The following is a 16,899-nucleotide window of genomic DNA, read 5'->3' on the forward strand; positions in this document are numbered from 1 at the left end:
CCCATTTGCCAGTTTGCAGCATGAAGCCAGAGGCTCACATTCTGCACCAGCTGGGAAAAGCCCAAATCCTTCAACTCTGCTCTGGCCAAACTGGCAGATTTGGCTAATTCCTGGCAGGACAGAAGCAGTCAAAGCAGGAGGCATTGTTCTGCCCACCCTTCCAAAAACAGAGAGGGGCTTGCTCAGACACGCAGAAGTCTTTATCAGTGCTCTGTGGGAATCCCAGGATGGTTTGGGTTGGAAGGGACCTAAAGCCCATCCACTTCCAAACCCCTGCCATGCGCAGGGACACCCTCCACCACCCCAGGGTGCTCCAAGCCCCACCCAACCTGGCCTTGGACACTTCCAGGGATGGGGAAGCCACAGCTTCTCCGGGCAACATGTGTATCCTCATAAAACATTTCCTCATTAAAAAATTCTTCCTTATATCTAGTCTGAATCTCTCCTCTTTCTGTCTGCCACATAATATACCACATGAACTGGAAAACCACTCAAAATGGCTCTGCACTATGGGGATAGACATGTCACACCAGGGGGTTCACAGGAAGAAAGTGGGAGTGAGGGAAAGGGGCAGCAGATCCTCTGGCTGGGACACGGACAGGACATGCAGCCAGGTTTGCACAGCAGGTGCTGATTTATTCAACCAGAAAACTCAACAAGTCACAGTCCAAAACACATCCCCAAAGGCCACGTGGAGCAGGAAGAAAACACAGAAATATTGTACTAAAAGAGAAGCTGAGGTTTCTAGGTCTTGTTGGGGGCATTTCCCAGTGGCCCCCACCAAGTGCATTTTGTCATCCCTCTCCTCCAAAGGAGGACAAAGACCTCTTCCAGCAAACTGGGTCGCTGCAGGGAGCAGCCCAGCAGTGCTCCCTGCCTGATCCCAAAAACCAGCCTGGAAACTGGGGCTGAGAAGCACAATTGGAGCAGAATTGGGCCAGGGGCCAGCAGGCAGCAAGGAAGCAGCAGTGGTACAGGCAACCAGGGTTTCGGTGACAACAGCCACCCCTGCAAGGTGCCACAGTCCCTGTGTGGGGCGTCTGTCTGTCCCCCATGCTGGAGGTTTTGTTCTTCTTGGCTAAAGGAGGCAACAGGGATAAAAACCATCCGGTGGTGCCCAGCAGCACAAGCTGCAACAAAAGATCTTGTTCATTAGAAAACAGCAACCTCAACAACACTGAAATCGTCCTGCCAATATCACTGGCAATTGTCAGCCTGGTCATCATCCTCACAGCTTCTTCTGCCAATAATGACTCTGCTTTTCTGACAGCACTGGGGTGTGTGTGTTATTTAGGTCAGCTGGGGGCTGTGGCAGCTTCTCCCCCTGCCTTACATCTGAGCTGTGAGGTTTCCTCATCTGGATGCCGTGGGCAGGAGGTGCTGTTGGCTCCCTGGGCCTTTTCCTGAGCAAGGATCAGATATTTCTGGCACTGTGGCTCAGAGGGGGCACCAGCTCTGTCAGGCCATGCTTGATTCCCATCACCAGGCTCGGTCACTTCTGCACACAGGGCCCTGTGGTTCCGGGATCAATGCCATTTATAGCACACTCACTCATGGTGCCAGCTCACAAAATTAAACAGGATTGAGAATAAGGTGAGAGGCACTACCTGGCAATGACAAACAATCCCTTTTCTGTGCAAAATCCCGTCCCAGGGAGGATTTATTTTCTTGGAAGCATCAGCTCCAAGTGAGAAATCCACACAGGAGGCAATACCCAGAGTGTGGCATCAATGCAGGACTTGATGCCAGCCTGCAGCACGATGTCACTGAGCCACTGGCAGTGGCACTGGCTGGCACAGCCTCTGTGGGACTCACACTGAGACACCCCAAAAGCTGCAGCCCTCCCGGCCAAGGTGTGCACGTGGGTGTTGCCTTTAAGCTCAGGCAAACATCCTGAGACCCTTCAGGAGGGAGGCCCAGAACCTCCCTGGGTACCTGCCCAAGGGTGGGGAGTGTGCCAGTGTGTGCCAAAGGCAGTGCAGGGAGGCTTGGAGGCAGTGCCAGTGGCTAATTGTGAATAAACTGATGCAGGGAAAGATACCAACAACGTGGTGAGGGAGGAGAGAGAGATAGTGGATGGGAATTTGGAGGACAGTGAAGGTTGTCACGTCCCATGTCACAGAGATAACAGCCACAAACTGCACACAGTTCAAAAGTTCAGGAGTTGTTTTCACAGATTAAAACCTCGGTGATGGAAGCTCCTTGCTTATTGCAGAAAGAAACTGTTGTAATGAAAATAATCATTGCAGCAAAGCAATTAAGGATGCTTGTCTTGTGCACTTGACTAAGCAGGTCCCCTCTGGTCACAGGTCAGTCTGGATTGCAAGCCAAGGCTGATAATGAAGCTGAGAGCTGGGAAGCATCTAATTGCTTAATTGAGCACAAAGACATCCCTCTTCTTACAAGCAAAGTATCCTTTTGGAGCTGAGCTGGCACGAGAGCATCAGGGTGCTGGGCTGAGGAAGGACCCCAGCACAGACCCCATGTGAAGCAGCCACACATCCTGGCTCCCAGGTGCTGTCAGCTAAAATGCCAACCCACTCCCAAAGTTCTGTCTGCTCTGCCCTCCTCTCCTCCGCCTCCAGCTCAGAGCCTTTCCAAAATTCAGCTGCAAAAAGGAAGGAGGCTTTTAAAACCAAAAGAAACATCCCCTGGGCTCCTCATCGCTGCCTGGCAGCCCCCACCCACGTAACAAGTCCCCAGAGCAGGAAAAGAGGAGTTTTAAAGGCTGGATTACAGCACTGGAGCTGGAGGGACCCCTGAGGCTGCCTTTTTGCTCACTATCAGCAGCCCTCACGCTCTGCACAAGTCACCCTGGACACCGTGCCAGGCACAGCCCGTGCCAAGGGATGGTCTCCAAGGGGCTGAGGAGCAGAAAACCTGCTCAGAGAATAAAATAAAGGGAAAAGCAAAATAGCAAGAGCAGTTAGACATGTCTCTACCAGCATCACTGGTCACTGAGATGATTTTGACTGTGTCACACGAAGCCCCTCTGGTCAGTGGAACCCTGGGCTGGCCCTGGCTGATCACCTCCTGCAAGGGTAAGGGGCAGGATGAATCCTTGCCAAGCAGCAAAAGCTCTCCAGGCTGGAGCAATAAGCCTTGGGCAGCCCTGGAGGGCTGGCTGAACTGGGAATGGAGGCTCCCAGGTGTGTTTTGGGATAACTCCAGCAGTTGCTGCCCTGATGATCACCCTGGAACCACCCAATCCCTCCCACAGTTAAGGGCTTGCCTTGCCAGAAGAGCCTCCAAAGCCTGGTAGCCATCACTCAAGTCAACTTCAGCACCAAGGAAAGGGTGAAGGAACAACTCAACCACGTGGAAACATCTGAGCAAAATAAACTTTCCATTGCATCTGAAAGGCTTTGGCCCATCAGGACGGGCTGTCTCATCTGTGCTCTGCTGGGGCTGAGCTGCCCCATCTTCCAAAGCCTCTCCTCCAAACCCAAGGTCCAGAGGGGGCTTTTCCAGCCCCTGGATCGACCTTGCTGCTTCCTTCAGGGCCCAACTGCTGGGCTGCACAGGCAGAGCCAAACCCAGTGAGTCCCACAGTCCCCACAGACTCAGGACACAGCCCTGGTGGGGCTCTGAGGGCTCTGCAGGGGCAAAGTGTGACACAGTGCCAGGGCACACGAGGCTACTTTGGCTCACAGCAGCTCCCACTCAGTGCCTTGCTGTGACCCATGAGCCTCGCTGACCCAGGAGCCAGCAGGACCACTGGAAATGAAGATTGTCCCTCCACCAGCTGTGTTTTTAATTAAAGGCAAGGACAAGGCTTTGCATTGCTTCCCAGACAACAAATGACTATGTAATTTGTGCAAGAGACTGTTGAGACATTCTCCAGCAAAATCCAAGCCTGCTGTGTCACTAAGACATCAGCAGCACATGCACATGCCCTCTGCATTCGATTATAGCCTTGCTCACTGCAAGCTTTCTTTCAGTTTCTGCCATCAGCAGTGGCTGGGACAAACACAGAAGGGCAAGGGCAGGTCCTGGTGCCATTTCCAGGAAAGCAGAGCTCTTAAACACATGTGCAAATTCCAACCTGAGAACTCTTCGCCTGGGAAATTACCCAGAGTACTAAACAACCCATTAGCTGTGACCCTGGTATAATTGAACCTGGGAATTTAGTGAGTCTGTCTCTCCTAACAGCAGTGGAGATAAAGCCAAGCAGATCGCAGATAAATTGCTGGCATTGAGGAAATCTTCTGCAGTAAAACCTCTCTGCTGCACTGGGAACTTTAAAGGACATATTCCCATGGAGTATGGTGTATCAGTCATACAATACTATTAGCTAGCACAGGTAGTGTTTAGAGATAGCAGATAAGAGTTTCAAGAGATTGATTGTTAAGTGCACAGGTAATCCTGCTCTTCTGCACAGGAAACTGCAGCTCCTTAAAAGCAGCTTTCATTTTGTTTATGATTTTTACAAGAAAATTAAAAAATTCTGCTGTCACATATGATCCACCCTGTGTAAACAGCCCTGCCACCTGGGCTGCTCACAGGAGAGAGGAAACATCCCCAGGGAGAAGAGCAAGGTAACCCGTGCCACTTAACGACCACAGAAACTGATGGCTTTGCCATGCTGCTGCCTCCCTCATCTTTATTACAAATCCTGGAATAAATCTGCTGCTGCCTGAAGTTATCCAACCATGGAAAAGCAATACGCTGGGGTTGGATTTAACACTGCTGAGCAAATGTCCCTTTTCCCCCTCACTCTAGAGGGGCATTTCTTTCCATGGATTTACAGCAGCGGGGTGAGCTCCTTACCAGTGGCTGCGCACACAGTTCAGCACCAGGATCACAGCACCCAGGCAGTAACAGGCAGCACGGGGAGAGCCGAAGGTTTGGCTGAGTGCTCGTGTTTTGTGCTCCCATCTGGCTACCTGGAGAGACAAGGGAAAACAAAGTGGGTGGTTGGGGTGCCTGGAACACGCTGCCCCAGGAGCACAAATCCCACAGCCTTGGCCTCGCACGCTCAGAACACTTTGTCTGGGTGGCTTTGTGCAAGAAGAAGGGGAGGCCACGGATGGGACATGGCTGAATCAAGACTGGGGATGGGAACTCTTTCTCCCACCTGGGCCAGACCCTGCTTGCATTGCATATGCCCTTGCACACGAGGTCAGCCAGCAGCACCAAAAAAAAAAAAAGAGACTTAAACTGGCTCAAGAGGCTCAAAAAAAAGGAGAAAAAACAAACCAGAAAATACCCTACACATCAGTTTTAGGGAATACAAGGCTTGGACATGTCTCCAACAAGGCTGAGAGCATTGCTGTCCCCTGACCATCAGAAATGAGGCCCTTGCTGTGGATCCTAATATTGCTCTCCTGAAAGGAAAACAGATCTCTGAGTAGGGGATGCAACACAGGGATGCTCAGCTCTCATTTTCTGGGTTGTGGCATCTCCCACAACCAGTCCCAGGGACCACACCTGCCAGGAACAACCCCTCCCTCTGCAGATCCAGAAAAGTTTGCAAGCTCTCCCTCAAGCCTTCCCATGACAAGATCTGCCAGCTTTGCCCAGAGATCTCCTTCCACTTTCACCAGCTTAGCCTTCATTAGCACTCAGCAATTGTAGCCATTCAGGTTTAGTCTGCCCTCCTTACATGCCAGCCTGGCAGTGACCACCCAGGACTCCCATATCCACACACAGCATCCCTGGGGAGGTGTTAGCATCCTCCAAAGCACACTTCCCTTGTTCCCATGTTCAGTTCCCTGCTCTGCAGATGCTGATGGGCCCCTTCCCAAACAGCCCCACAGATGAGGAAGTGCCCTCTCACCCTAGGGGCTGCTGCATGCAGGTGGTTGGAGCTGCTCCCAAAATCTGCAGAACCAGACCCACCCCAGTCACCAAACCCAGGCCCAGAAGTCCCAGCTGATAAAAACCCTTACAGCTACTTTATTCTCTACCTTTCCTGCATCCCTGGGAGAGCTGCTGCTATATTTATCGCCCTCTCAGGCTTCACTTTCAGGCACCAAGCCGGAGGTTTGGATCAGACATCAGACCCGAAATTCCAGCCAGGGAGAGAGAGCACACCTGGGCAATGAAGCAGGAAGTGGGAGTCAGCAGAACATCTCGGCACCAATTTGCTTCTCAGACATGGCTGGCACTTGATTAGCTTCAAATGCACTTCACTCCCTCGCACAGAGCCTGGGCGGCTTTCAGGGGCACCTGCAACCCAGCTTTTCATCTACTCTGAATGTATTTGGTAATTTATTGGCTCAATTTGAGCAGAAAAAGGCAGCTTTGCAGGTCTCGCTTTCTTCCCAGGCTGTTGCAGAAGCACAAAGTGCTGCTGGTGGAGGGGGACTGCTGGCTTCAGGAGGGGGGAACGATGAAAACCTCTGATAAGCAGGGGCACTGATTTCACATGCTGAGAGCTGATTCAATTAGTTATGCAATGATTGCTCTGAAATTACAAATCCACTCATGACAGAGAGAGCTGCTTCACTGCCTTTTTCTGGCTGGTATAAATAGTTTGTATTCTAAATTGAATTTAAAACACCGTGCGTCACGCTGCTGCTAAAATCGGAGCTGCTGTTTGAGTGCTGAGCGAGTGGAAAAAGAAATATAAGGTGCATTACCACCTTTGGAAAGTAAAAGAAGTGACCATACAGGTGACTTGAGTCAGAGATGGAAAAATGCAGCCACGTGCCAGTTATCTGTACCAGCTTCCTAATTCCCTGGAAATTATTCTGGCAGCGTTTGCATGGATGGCAGCTCCTGGCTTGCTCAGGGAGCTCTGAAGAGCACCTCAGCAGCAGCAGAGCTGAAGGAGAAGGAGAAGGCAGAGCCACTGGGATCAGAGGGAAGAGCTGGTGTGCTTCTGGGAGGCGGTCAGTGTAATTACCCTCACCTTTAGAAAGGCACATCTGGGCAGCAATCCCGGGATGAGGGGCCGCGCTCCCGAGCCCTTCAGGCAGCAGCTGCCGCGGCTGCGAAGGGATCACTCCCAGCACAGCCCAGTTTGTGCTGCATCACACAGCTGGGACTGAGATGCCAACTCTTATTTAGCTGTCACAGCCTTCAGATGGGACCCCAGGCTCCTTTTCAAGCCCACACAGGAGCCATCCTAAGCAAAGCTGGGAGCCAGAGCGGGGCTGGAAGCGGCGGCACCCACCGGGCCCTGCGGCGATATTTCAGTAACAATTAATTAGTTCCGGTTCTGGTTCTATTCCTTGGACAACTAATTAGTTCTGGCTGGGTTCTAATTTTCTAATTTTAGTCATTTTGAGCTAATATTAGCACTCGATCGACCCACAGCTAAGCAGCAGCCTTAATGGCTTTATAAAATCGTGAGCTAATGTGTTATTATTTACTGTGTGACGGATGCAAAATGCTTCCAGCATCTTCCATGGCTGTGTGTGGGACAGAGCAGGGCTGAGATCAGCAGTCTCCCAGGAGGCTGCACCCATTCCTGGTGTGCTGTTTGTCCTCCCAGCTAAGGTGGGCACTGGGCTGACCATGGGCAAGCCCCATGTCAGGGCTGCATGTCCTGGAAAAGGAGAGAGAGCAGCATTTTTATTTTTCTTCCAACTCCAAGTTTGGAAATGGAGTTAATACAAAGTTTCCTGACTTACCCAAGGGTCAAAGCAATAGAAAAAATTCTTCTTCCTAAGCTCCCAGCACTCTGCTTTCACTTTAGGATACTTGGTGAGGGCTGCAAGTAATTTTTTTAATGTTTCCCCCAATGCTCGTTATTGAAATAAATCAACCAGCGGATGTGGCTGCAAAGCCAGGGATGCTCTTGGGTCCCATGTTCTGCCTTTGGCAGGCCATTCTGGGGGCAGGCTCAGCTGGCTGATGTTCCCAGGGAATTGCTTCCTTCTAGACGTAAATTTGGGGCTGATTTCTACGTAACAGCTCCAAGACATTTCCCCAACCACTCGGGCAAGTGCGTAAACAAAAATGAAAGCACAGGCACACATCCCCAGTGTCTGCCCTGATGGAAAATGGAAATGCTCTGCGTTTCCTTCTCCTTTTTTTGGGTAGGCAAACCACGAGCCACCTCGTGAAAGGCCACAAATAACCACTCAAAAAGCAATTTCATCTCACGAACCTGCCTCCGCAGCGATCAACGGGAAATGCTCCTTCCAGCTCTGTGTGCATGGCAGACCATGGCCTCTCATTAATATTTAGTATTTGTTTCAAGGAAATTGATTCTTTTTGTCTGCCATCCAGGGGAGCTGCCTTCTGAACATGCTACATTTTAATTGCTCAGTCCCAGCTCTGAATTAGAGCCTTTGTGCTGTTTCATGTGACTCCACTGCTATATCTGGCTCGCCCCAGAGATGGGCAAGGAAACCAGATAGCCCAAAGGCTCAGGACAAAGGGACACATTGCATCTCAATGCAAATCAGTCATTTTATGTCCTCACATTGCCCCATCACCATGGTACCCAAAGAAAAACGTGCAGAGACTGGTGAATTTAGCCTTGTGGCACTCCTGGGAGGCTGGGATGGATTAGCAGCTTCTTTCAAATCAAGGGAAACTGAGGCACAGGAGGATTGAGGTGAATGTCTGCTTCCCAGCTCTGCAGGGAGCAGGGTAGAAGGGCTGGGACTACATCCTGCAAAATCCCATCATCCAGCCAGGGAGATGCTCTGCACATTTCTTGGGTTGCCCTTGCCCTGGACAAACTGTTGGCATGGAAATATTCAGTGTCCAAGTCTGGGATGGAGAAAAGATGACAGTGTACAGGATGTCCTCCCTTTACATACCCATCTCACAGTATTGGACAGCATGAAGGATTTTCCCCCATCCCATGGGGTCTAGGAAGCCTGCTGAGGGGTCCAGAAGTCAGAAATTCCATGGAAAGTCCAGAGGAACAACAATGAGCTCTCCAGGGCACATCTGAGCCCCAGTCCCAAGAGGATGCAAGTTCATAGGGCAAACCCTGGATATATGGGTGATCCAGCCCCAACTCAACAAAAACCTTCAGACAAAACTGACCCGAGCACATTTATTTTCATAGAACCACTGAGTGGTTTGGGTTGGAAGGGACCTTAAACTCATCTCATTCCATCCCCTGCCATGGGCAGGGACATCTTCCACTATCCCAGGCTGCTCCAACCTGGCCTTGGACACTCCCAGGGACGGGGCAGCTTCTCTGGGCATCCTGTGCCAGGGCCTCACCAATTTTATAGTAAGGAATTTCTTCCAACAGAATAAATTTCTCCTTTAGTCTGACCTCTCCTAGGCCAGCCAGGGATTAGTTCTCCCCTGGGGTGCTAGGGCAGGAGAATCCCTGACTCTGAGCTTAGGTGGCTCCATGTGAGCATCTCCCACTGGGAAAGACATGCCCCACCTGGCTCCTGACCTGCTGAAAGAGCACGAAACCTGATATTACCCTTATTGCACCCACAGAGACCAGAGGCATCGACCTGTTCCTGTTATGAAAAATCCATTTTTCCCTTTCTGATTCCCTGTAATCCCTCATTAAAGCATAAGGACAGTCTCTGCTCTCTGTCACTGCTCGGATGCTGGAAAACAACCCTACTCACAGATATGACATTTATCTTAAGACAGGGAGGAAAAAGATAGACCTGAGCACCCAGGGCCTGGTTGTGGTGCTCCCAGGAGCAGGCAGGGAAACAGAGCTGGCTGCAATGGAAATGCAAGCACTGGGTCTGGCTGACCTTTGCCAAATGCCAGAGGAGCCAGCCTTTCTGGCTGTCCCAAGTGGCTGGGGAGGAAATGAGTATGGCCTGACCTTATCCCTCCTACCTCGGGGCTCGAGCCCTGCTGCAGCCAGCAGCACCCAGAGCAGACAGAGCAGTGCCAAAAGGCAGCACCAAGAGCACCAGGGGGACACTGGGGCCACCCTGACAGCCTGCATCACTTTGGCTGAGCGAGTCCCTCCTAGGTGAGAAAAATTCTGTGTTTCCAGGATGTTGCAAAGCTCAGGAGAGAGAGGAGGGGAAACTGCAGGGCTGCTCCTGGGGAGGATCGTGCACGGCCACCCCACGGGATGTGTAGGTGCTGCTCCTGCAGCTCACCAGGACAGCACTGAGCCCCTGGCACAGGAATGACACCACCTGAGGCTGGCATGTGCCCATGTGCAGCCACATCAGCCCACCCCAGCACCAGGCACAGGCTTTCCAAAGGCATGTGCAGAAAATGCCCCGGGGACCTGCGTGCCACTGGCAGCAGGAACATGATTAGCAGGAGCTCTGGGCAGCGAAGGCAGGAGGAAAAGAACAGAACAAACCACGGTTTTAATTTGTACAAGCTGGTAATTATAGTTGCTATCTGTCTGAAATCTCTATTGAGTTTATTTAAATATGTTCTCCGTGAAGGCCATTCAGACAGGAATTATCAAGGTGTTGCAGCAGAGGAGATAATGCCATGCAGTTTTCAACAGATCAAGGGCTGATTAGGAGGAATTAATTAGCTGCTTAAACAGTCCTTGACTCGCTGCAGCAATTAGCTGTCACCTCCCTGCAGTCACGTTCCCAGCACAGCGGTGCCTCCGATACAAAGCACAAAACTCCTTCCCTTGTGCTGGTGGGAGCACCAGGCCAGCCCTGGGTGGGCACACGACCCTGGGAAGGGGTGCTCAACCCACAAGAGCCCCAAAGCCACCCCCTGGGCAGGGCCTGGCAGACAGGCAGGGTGAGCTGGGCTGTGGGGACTCCTGCGTGCCCACCCCAGTGCCCATCGCTGGTCGGTGATTCCCAACACGGGCACCATCGGGTGTCTTCCCTCCTCCAGCCTTTAGCAGGCCAGTCCCTCAGGCATTCCCCACCCACCACCTCTTCTGGGCTGGGAACCACCAGCTCTCAGCTGCGCTCCTCCACTGGGGCCAGCAGATCATCCAGCAGCCTTTATCCCACCTGCTGTCCCTTTGGTGGGGTGGGAGCATCACCCCTCACCTCTGCAAGCACTAAATCATGGAAAGCTGGCACTGCAGAGCTGGAGGCTGAGCCACCCCCACTGGACACTGCCCAGGAGGAGAAGCTGGCACCTGGGATGACCAGGAGACCTCCATGAGGCTCTGAGCCCCTCCTGCCAGCACACTGCCTTGCAGGAGCTGCTCCCAGCTGCCAAGCTCCTGCCAGCATCCCAGTGGGCTCCACTTTCCTTAGCTGCTCCCTGCCTGCACTAGGAAAAACTGTGGCAGCTTTGGACTACCTGATGCAGAGACAGAATTACTTCTCTGAAGGTTTCTCAACTCACAGGCTCTCCATTACAGAGCCATCGGATGGTAATGCAGCCTGAAAGCTTTTTAGCAAATGATTAAAGCCTTGTGAAGTTCCCTCACCAAGTACTGGAGCAGCAGCTTCCAGTTCATGCAATTAAAACATTGAACTGATATGAGAAGAGACAAGCAGCATCTTAATGGTTTCATGTGAGCTGTGAGGCAAATCAGGCTGAGGGCTGTGTCCATGGAGCTTGTAAAGGCTTTCTCATGGTAATACCCCACAAAAAGATGCACCCAGAGATGGTTTGATGGCAAGCAAGAGGCACTGGGGACAACAGGTGACAGTCTGTGCCCATGCACGTGGAGGCAGAGCATGGCAGGGACTCTGGCAGAGCCTGGAGGCTCCAAGCACCCCGGTTTGAGGGCTGGCAAGTGTCCCAAGAGATGGGGACAGGCTGCCTCATCCAGGTCTCCACTGGAAGCTACACCAGTTAAGTTTTTCCCCTTTCCCATTGCCTCACTGGTGTGATGGCAGTAAGAGTTGTCAGGGAGCCACAGCTGAGCAGCACAGCTCAGCTCCTCCACGTCTGCCAAGGGCTTTCAGTTTGGAAAGGAAGGCGTCGATTTGACGCAAGGAGGATTTTTCCATTGCCTTTCACTGGCTCTGGATGGGGGGTTTGTTGTTTGTTCCAGCCAAAAGAAACAGGAGAGGGATTTTGGAGAGACAAGGCGATGTGTGGCCTGGCTGTGCAAGGACACTGAGGTGAGGAACAGCCAGCTGGAACACCAGGGCTGCACACCCAGGTGACAAAGAGCTGCACAGAGGGAAAAACCACATGTCTGCAGGCTCTCATAGTGGAACATGGGGCTTGGAACACACAAAGGGCTTCAAAAAAAAGGAGAACATCCAAGTGCTGAAAAAAAGAACTACCTAGAAGCAGAGAGCAGGGTGGACTGCTCTCCAAAACCAAAAAGCTGAAGTGAGATGAGACAGCATGACAAACCCTCATTGTCTACAGTCCCCATCACCCAAACCAGCAAGTTAAGAGGATGAAACATAAGCTGGAGTGCCTCTTCTAGTGACTCTGTCCTCATGAATGCTGCCAGTGAGGAGGTCAACAGGGTCCAGTCTGAGCGCTTTGACACGGGGAGAAGAATTAAGTGACTCCACTTGTAAAGAAGCGGAAGGACATTGAAGTAACCCAGCCTGCCTCCACCACTTTTAGCCTAAAAAACAACCCTCCCTGCACCCATGCCTAGTGAAAGTAATTGGACTGAAATGGCACAGGTCACCTCAGCTAACAGCCTTGAGCTGGGGAAACAAAACAAGTCTGCAGGTAAACAGATAAGGGTTTCATAAAGACTAGGTATGCTTTACCTCAGAGTTATCCCTCCAGATTACCTCCATATGAGCCTTTACCTTGAATTCACTCATGATAAAGAGTGAGATAAAAAATTTCATTTCTCTAATAGTGTTTATGGGATTTGTCAAAGTAGGATCTCATTAGCTGGCTGCAATGAAAACAAGCCCTTGCTTAGTGTATGCCAAGGCAGCCTGGGTCCATTGATGTTCCATGAGCCACATCCTCTCCTCTTCAATAAAAACAAAAATGACACAGAATATGAGCTGTATTTGCTAGCAATTTCCAACACAAAATCTGAACATTTTCTCCTCAAAGCAAAGAGCTCATGATTTATGTCCAAAGAGCTGGAAGCTGAAGGCAGGTGATTTCAATAACCCAGAACGAGCTGTGTTAATTAATTCTGAGCGTGGGCATGGGGAGCCCTTATGATCAGCTCCCCGAGAGCGAAGGGGAAGGGCAATGTGCTCCCACCACAGGTAATCAGGCTCAGCCCAACCCCATTTTCCCAGCCAGCAAATCCCTTGGAAAAACTATTTGTGAAATAATGATTTCTCCAGAGCACAGCACGGGATGGGGAAGGACCTTCCCAGTCCCAGCCTGGGCCGTGGAAGGGATGGCCCAACAGTGGGAGGGACACGGGCTGCATGGGGGAATGGGGAGCAGCTGGGACACACCCAGCTCTTCTAAACCAGGAATGCAACCAAATAAAATAATCTCCTGAGATTAGGGAAAGGCAGAAACTGTCCCTACAAATATGTGGGGCTCTGCTGGAGCTCAGAGGGAAGGCAAGTGCTGCCAGATGAGCATCTCGTGAGCAGGACGGTGAAGCTTTTTTCCAGATTTCTTTTCATCTTCCGTGCCCAGATGACTTGGCCCACACTCAGCTTCCCACTGCACACAGTCCCCATCCAGAAAACCACAAGCCTTGTATTTTCACACGTTTCTCTGAAGCTCAGAGTGTTTTCCTTGGGGCAAACAGATTGGAAACAGGCAGCCCATAGCAGGCACTTTCATAAACAAACCAGAAGCAAAGGTGTGTGCCAGTCTCCTGAGTGACTGAGAACATTCTGCCCACATCACATCCTGTATTTGCATGGGATTTTTTCCTGTAGCTTGTACTCATGCAGCCCTAAATAAAGCAAAGCAGAGGAAGAGCCTGAAGTGTTCTACACAGCTGCTTTCATTGAACCAGGCCCTCTACCCAACAGACCCATTTTCAAACAAAGCGATCCAACAATAGCACTGACGATGTTTGAACTGGCACGGATTTAGGAAGACAAGCTCTTTGCTGCACCACACTGTCAGCAAGGACTCAGTACAAATGCCACGTTACAAGATAAACATCTCTCCTTTTTTTTTTTTTTTTTTTTTAAGACCTTTTACTTTCGCAGCTCTGTTCGGAAGCGTTATTTCCAAACGAGGCCCTGGATCCCAAGGGATCACAGTGCTGAGGTCAAGTCCCCCCTGAATTCACCTCAGAGCCTTGGGTTTGGTTTAAAATGTGGAGATAAAGCTTTATCTGCATCTATTCTGCTCCTCAAAGCTTCCCAACGCTGCTGCAAACCTCCAATTCCAATTGCTATCACCGTTGCAAATAAGGTCAGCCTGATTAACAAGCAGTTATTCTAGGTGGAGTGAAAATGCTCAATCTTCAGCCAGAGTGTGCTATGTAGGAAATATCCTGTTCCTGAACTGAAACAAGCCTTCACGGGCTCCAGGTAAAAGGAGATTGAGGTCACCTAACAACTGACATTACTTGCAGCCTCTGATTCATTGCAGAGACTGTGTAAAGCTATACTGGAGGTGTCAGCTAAATCAGGTGTTTCTTTCTCTCCTCTACGACCTGTATTTAATTGCAGATACAGGTTCAGGTACCACTGTGAGCAGCCAGTGTCCCCAGCCAGCCCAACCTGCAGATGTCACGCTGCCTGCAATTGAAAACTAGGGCTGGATGCTGCAATATTTCAATTCAGGCAATTACTCAAGGAGCTGTGGCCCATGGGAGTGAAAATACTCCGGCTCTGTTGTCTTAAAGATTAAATCAGAAGCTCCAATTCACCCAATGTATGAGTAAGAGGGAGCTGGCATGAGAGAAGGGGATGGAGAAAGGCTGTGGGTGACAGCAAGCAACAGCCTCCAGAGACACAAACCCAGCAGCACAAAAACACCCAGCCCCACAGAGAGGAAGATAAAGCAGCTGAGCCATCCCAGCACTGCCTGGATCCTGTGTTTGATGTGAAGGTTTTCAGGACTGGGCATCATCTTTGCAGTTTGCTCTCCTTAATAGGTTTGCTTGGATTCCAGCTCAGCCCAGCTCATTAGCCACACTGCCGAATCCCACACTAATTCTGCATCCCTTCTACTGCTACAGATAAATAACAAAATTGCCTCCACGCAGGGGTTGTTTTCTTCCTCTCCCCCCCTTATGCAGGTCTGGTAGCATCTCATGTATCTGTTAATGAAGTCCATAATATGCAGAGTTTCTCAGCAAGTAAAAATTACAATCATTAGCCAGTGAGTGATGAGACAAAAACACCATTTCTGCCAGGCTGGCAGTACCAGTACAGCAAGTACACGTCCCAGAGAGCAGAGCCTTGCTCTCCTGTAATGTGGTACCCAATGTTCTTCATTAGCACCTCTCTCTAATAGAGCAAGGCAGCGTCCTGCAGCAGGTCACAATTACACACAACAATTAATTCAGGGAGAAACAATGACAGGCAACGCAGAGGAACACTTTGCAGAGGGGTGGTAAAAAGATGAAATGGAAGAGGAATAGGAACATTTTAAAGCCCTGCCTGAAACCAAAAACAAGTGGAGGCACAAGGGACAGCATGGTAGAGGAGCCATGGCTGGTTTCCTTGTACACGACTTTGTAATTTTTGTTTTAAATAGGAAAGAAACACAGCAATTACTCTTTTGGTCACAATACCCCAGTGACCAGGACCAGCAGGCTCAGACCAGGACTTCTTGTGCTATTTGCAAACAACACACAAAGCCAACTCAGCTTCTCCCAGAGCTGCAGCCTCTCTCTTGCTGCCCTTTTGTGAAATTAGGGTTTAATTCTCTAGAATAAGTCTGCTAATAAGGAGTCCCAACACACCCATCCTCTGGACAGCGTGTACCCGCTCATCGTTCCCCCAGGAGCTGTGATGGGAGGGGGACAGGGAAGGGGGGAGAAGAAAATAAATCCGCCTCAGAGAGCACAAAATGCAAGAGAAATCCAATACTCCTTCACAGAGGAGTGAGAGGTGGTTGGAATAGAGGTACTGGCTGCACTGGCCATGCTCAGCAAAGCACTGATTTCGTCTGGAAGGGCCTCCTGTCCTCTCCCAGCTGGACAGATCATGTTCCACGCTCCGTGTTAAGCTCCCCTGGGAACATTTCCCACTGAGGACACGCATGTTTGCGATGCTGCTGTCGTGGTAGCAACAATAGAGAGGGACAATGTGATCTTTATGTAACGTGGGCTCTGTTCCCCCCTGCCCAGGGATGAGATGTTCAACATACGGGCACAACAGGTAATAACAGCCTGAAGGGTTAAACACAGCCACTGGACCCCTCTGGTGTCAGAACTGGGGTTCCTCTGGGTGGGGGTGGGTGTAACCACGTGCCCCATGGTGTTTGTTCATCTGTTCAATGCAAGAAAAGGAACCCAAAAGCTGAGTGAACACTCAGTCATCCTCAGATTCAGTGATCTGCATGCCAGGGGAGCTCCTTCCTCTTCCTGCAGCCTCAAAGCCCAGTGCTGGGATACAGATACCAGCCCTGCATCCAGTGCTCAAAGATTTGCACAGCCTTTTGCTCCACAAATTTCTACTAGAGGCCTGCACAGAGCTGGAGGAGAGAGGCCGAGAAAGTCCTTCCAGATATGGATCTACTCACATCTGCACCAGTGGCCAAAGCTTAATGGGTACAGGAAGAAAAGTAATGTTCCTCCACTGGGCAATGCACCCGCTTTGGCTTCATCAGTCTCTGGAAAATGATTGTACAACAAAATCTCAGAATGAAACTAATTCAATGCTGCTCTCCAGCCTTGGGAATGAAATGAGTAAGTCTGCAGTCATTACAACAATGTCCTGGTAAAAATAAACAGGAAAGGGCACTTAGTAGGAATGCTTCATAGTTAAAAATACAGTATCTCGTCTGAGGTCATTCTGGCTTTTTATAGGAACAGGCGTGTGTGCCTCAAAGTGATCAGATTGGGTGTTACTTCCTGTTACAGATGGACACCTCAGTCACAGACAGATGGACAAGGTTCTCTTCCCCAGTCCAAAACCCTACCTGGGATGATGCAGATCGAGCATCTGCTATTGGGCTGGCAGCTCTGAGGGAAGAGGCAGGAATTGGAACACCTGACTACACGGGGGGATCTGGGGTCTGTCTTCCCTTCAC

At 50.7% G+C, this 16,899-nt stretch overlaps 1 protein-coding gene across 2 annotated transcripts in view; it reads right to left on the reverse strand.

Annotated features, from left to right (window-relative positions):
• The window catches only part of PEMT (phosphatidylethanolamine N-methyltransferase), a 41,687-nt gene that overhangs the window by 14,572 nt on the left and 10,216 nt on the right, over window positions 1–16,899 (reverse strand). For both annotated transcript variants that reach the window (XM_059861255.1, XM_059861256.1), the window contains exon 3: window positions 4,771–4,886. In XM_059861255.1, the coding sequence (XP_059717238.1) occupies window positions 4,771–4,886 (116 nt within the window). The remainder of the gene's footprint in view (window positions 1–4,770; window positions 4,887–16,899) is intronic.

This window comes from Haemorhous mexicanus, chromosome 17, assembly GCF_027477595.1.
Source record: "Haemorhous mexicanus isolate bHaeMex1 chromosome 17, bHaeMex1.pri, whole genome shotgun sequence".
In the NCBI taxonomy this organism is placed as follows: Eukaryota; Metazoa; Chordata; class Aves; order Passeriformes; family Fringillidae; genus Haemorhous; species Haemorhous mexicanus.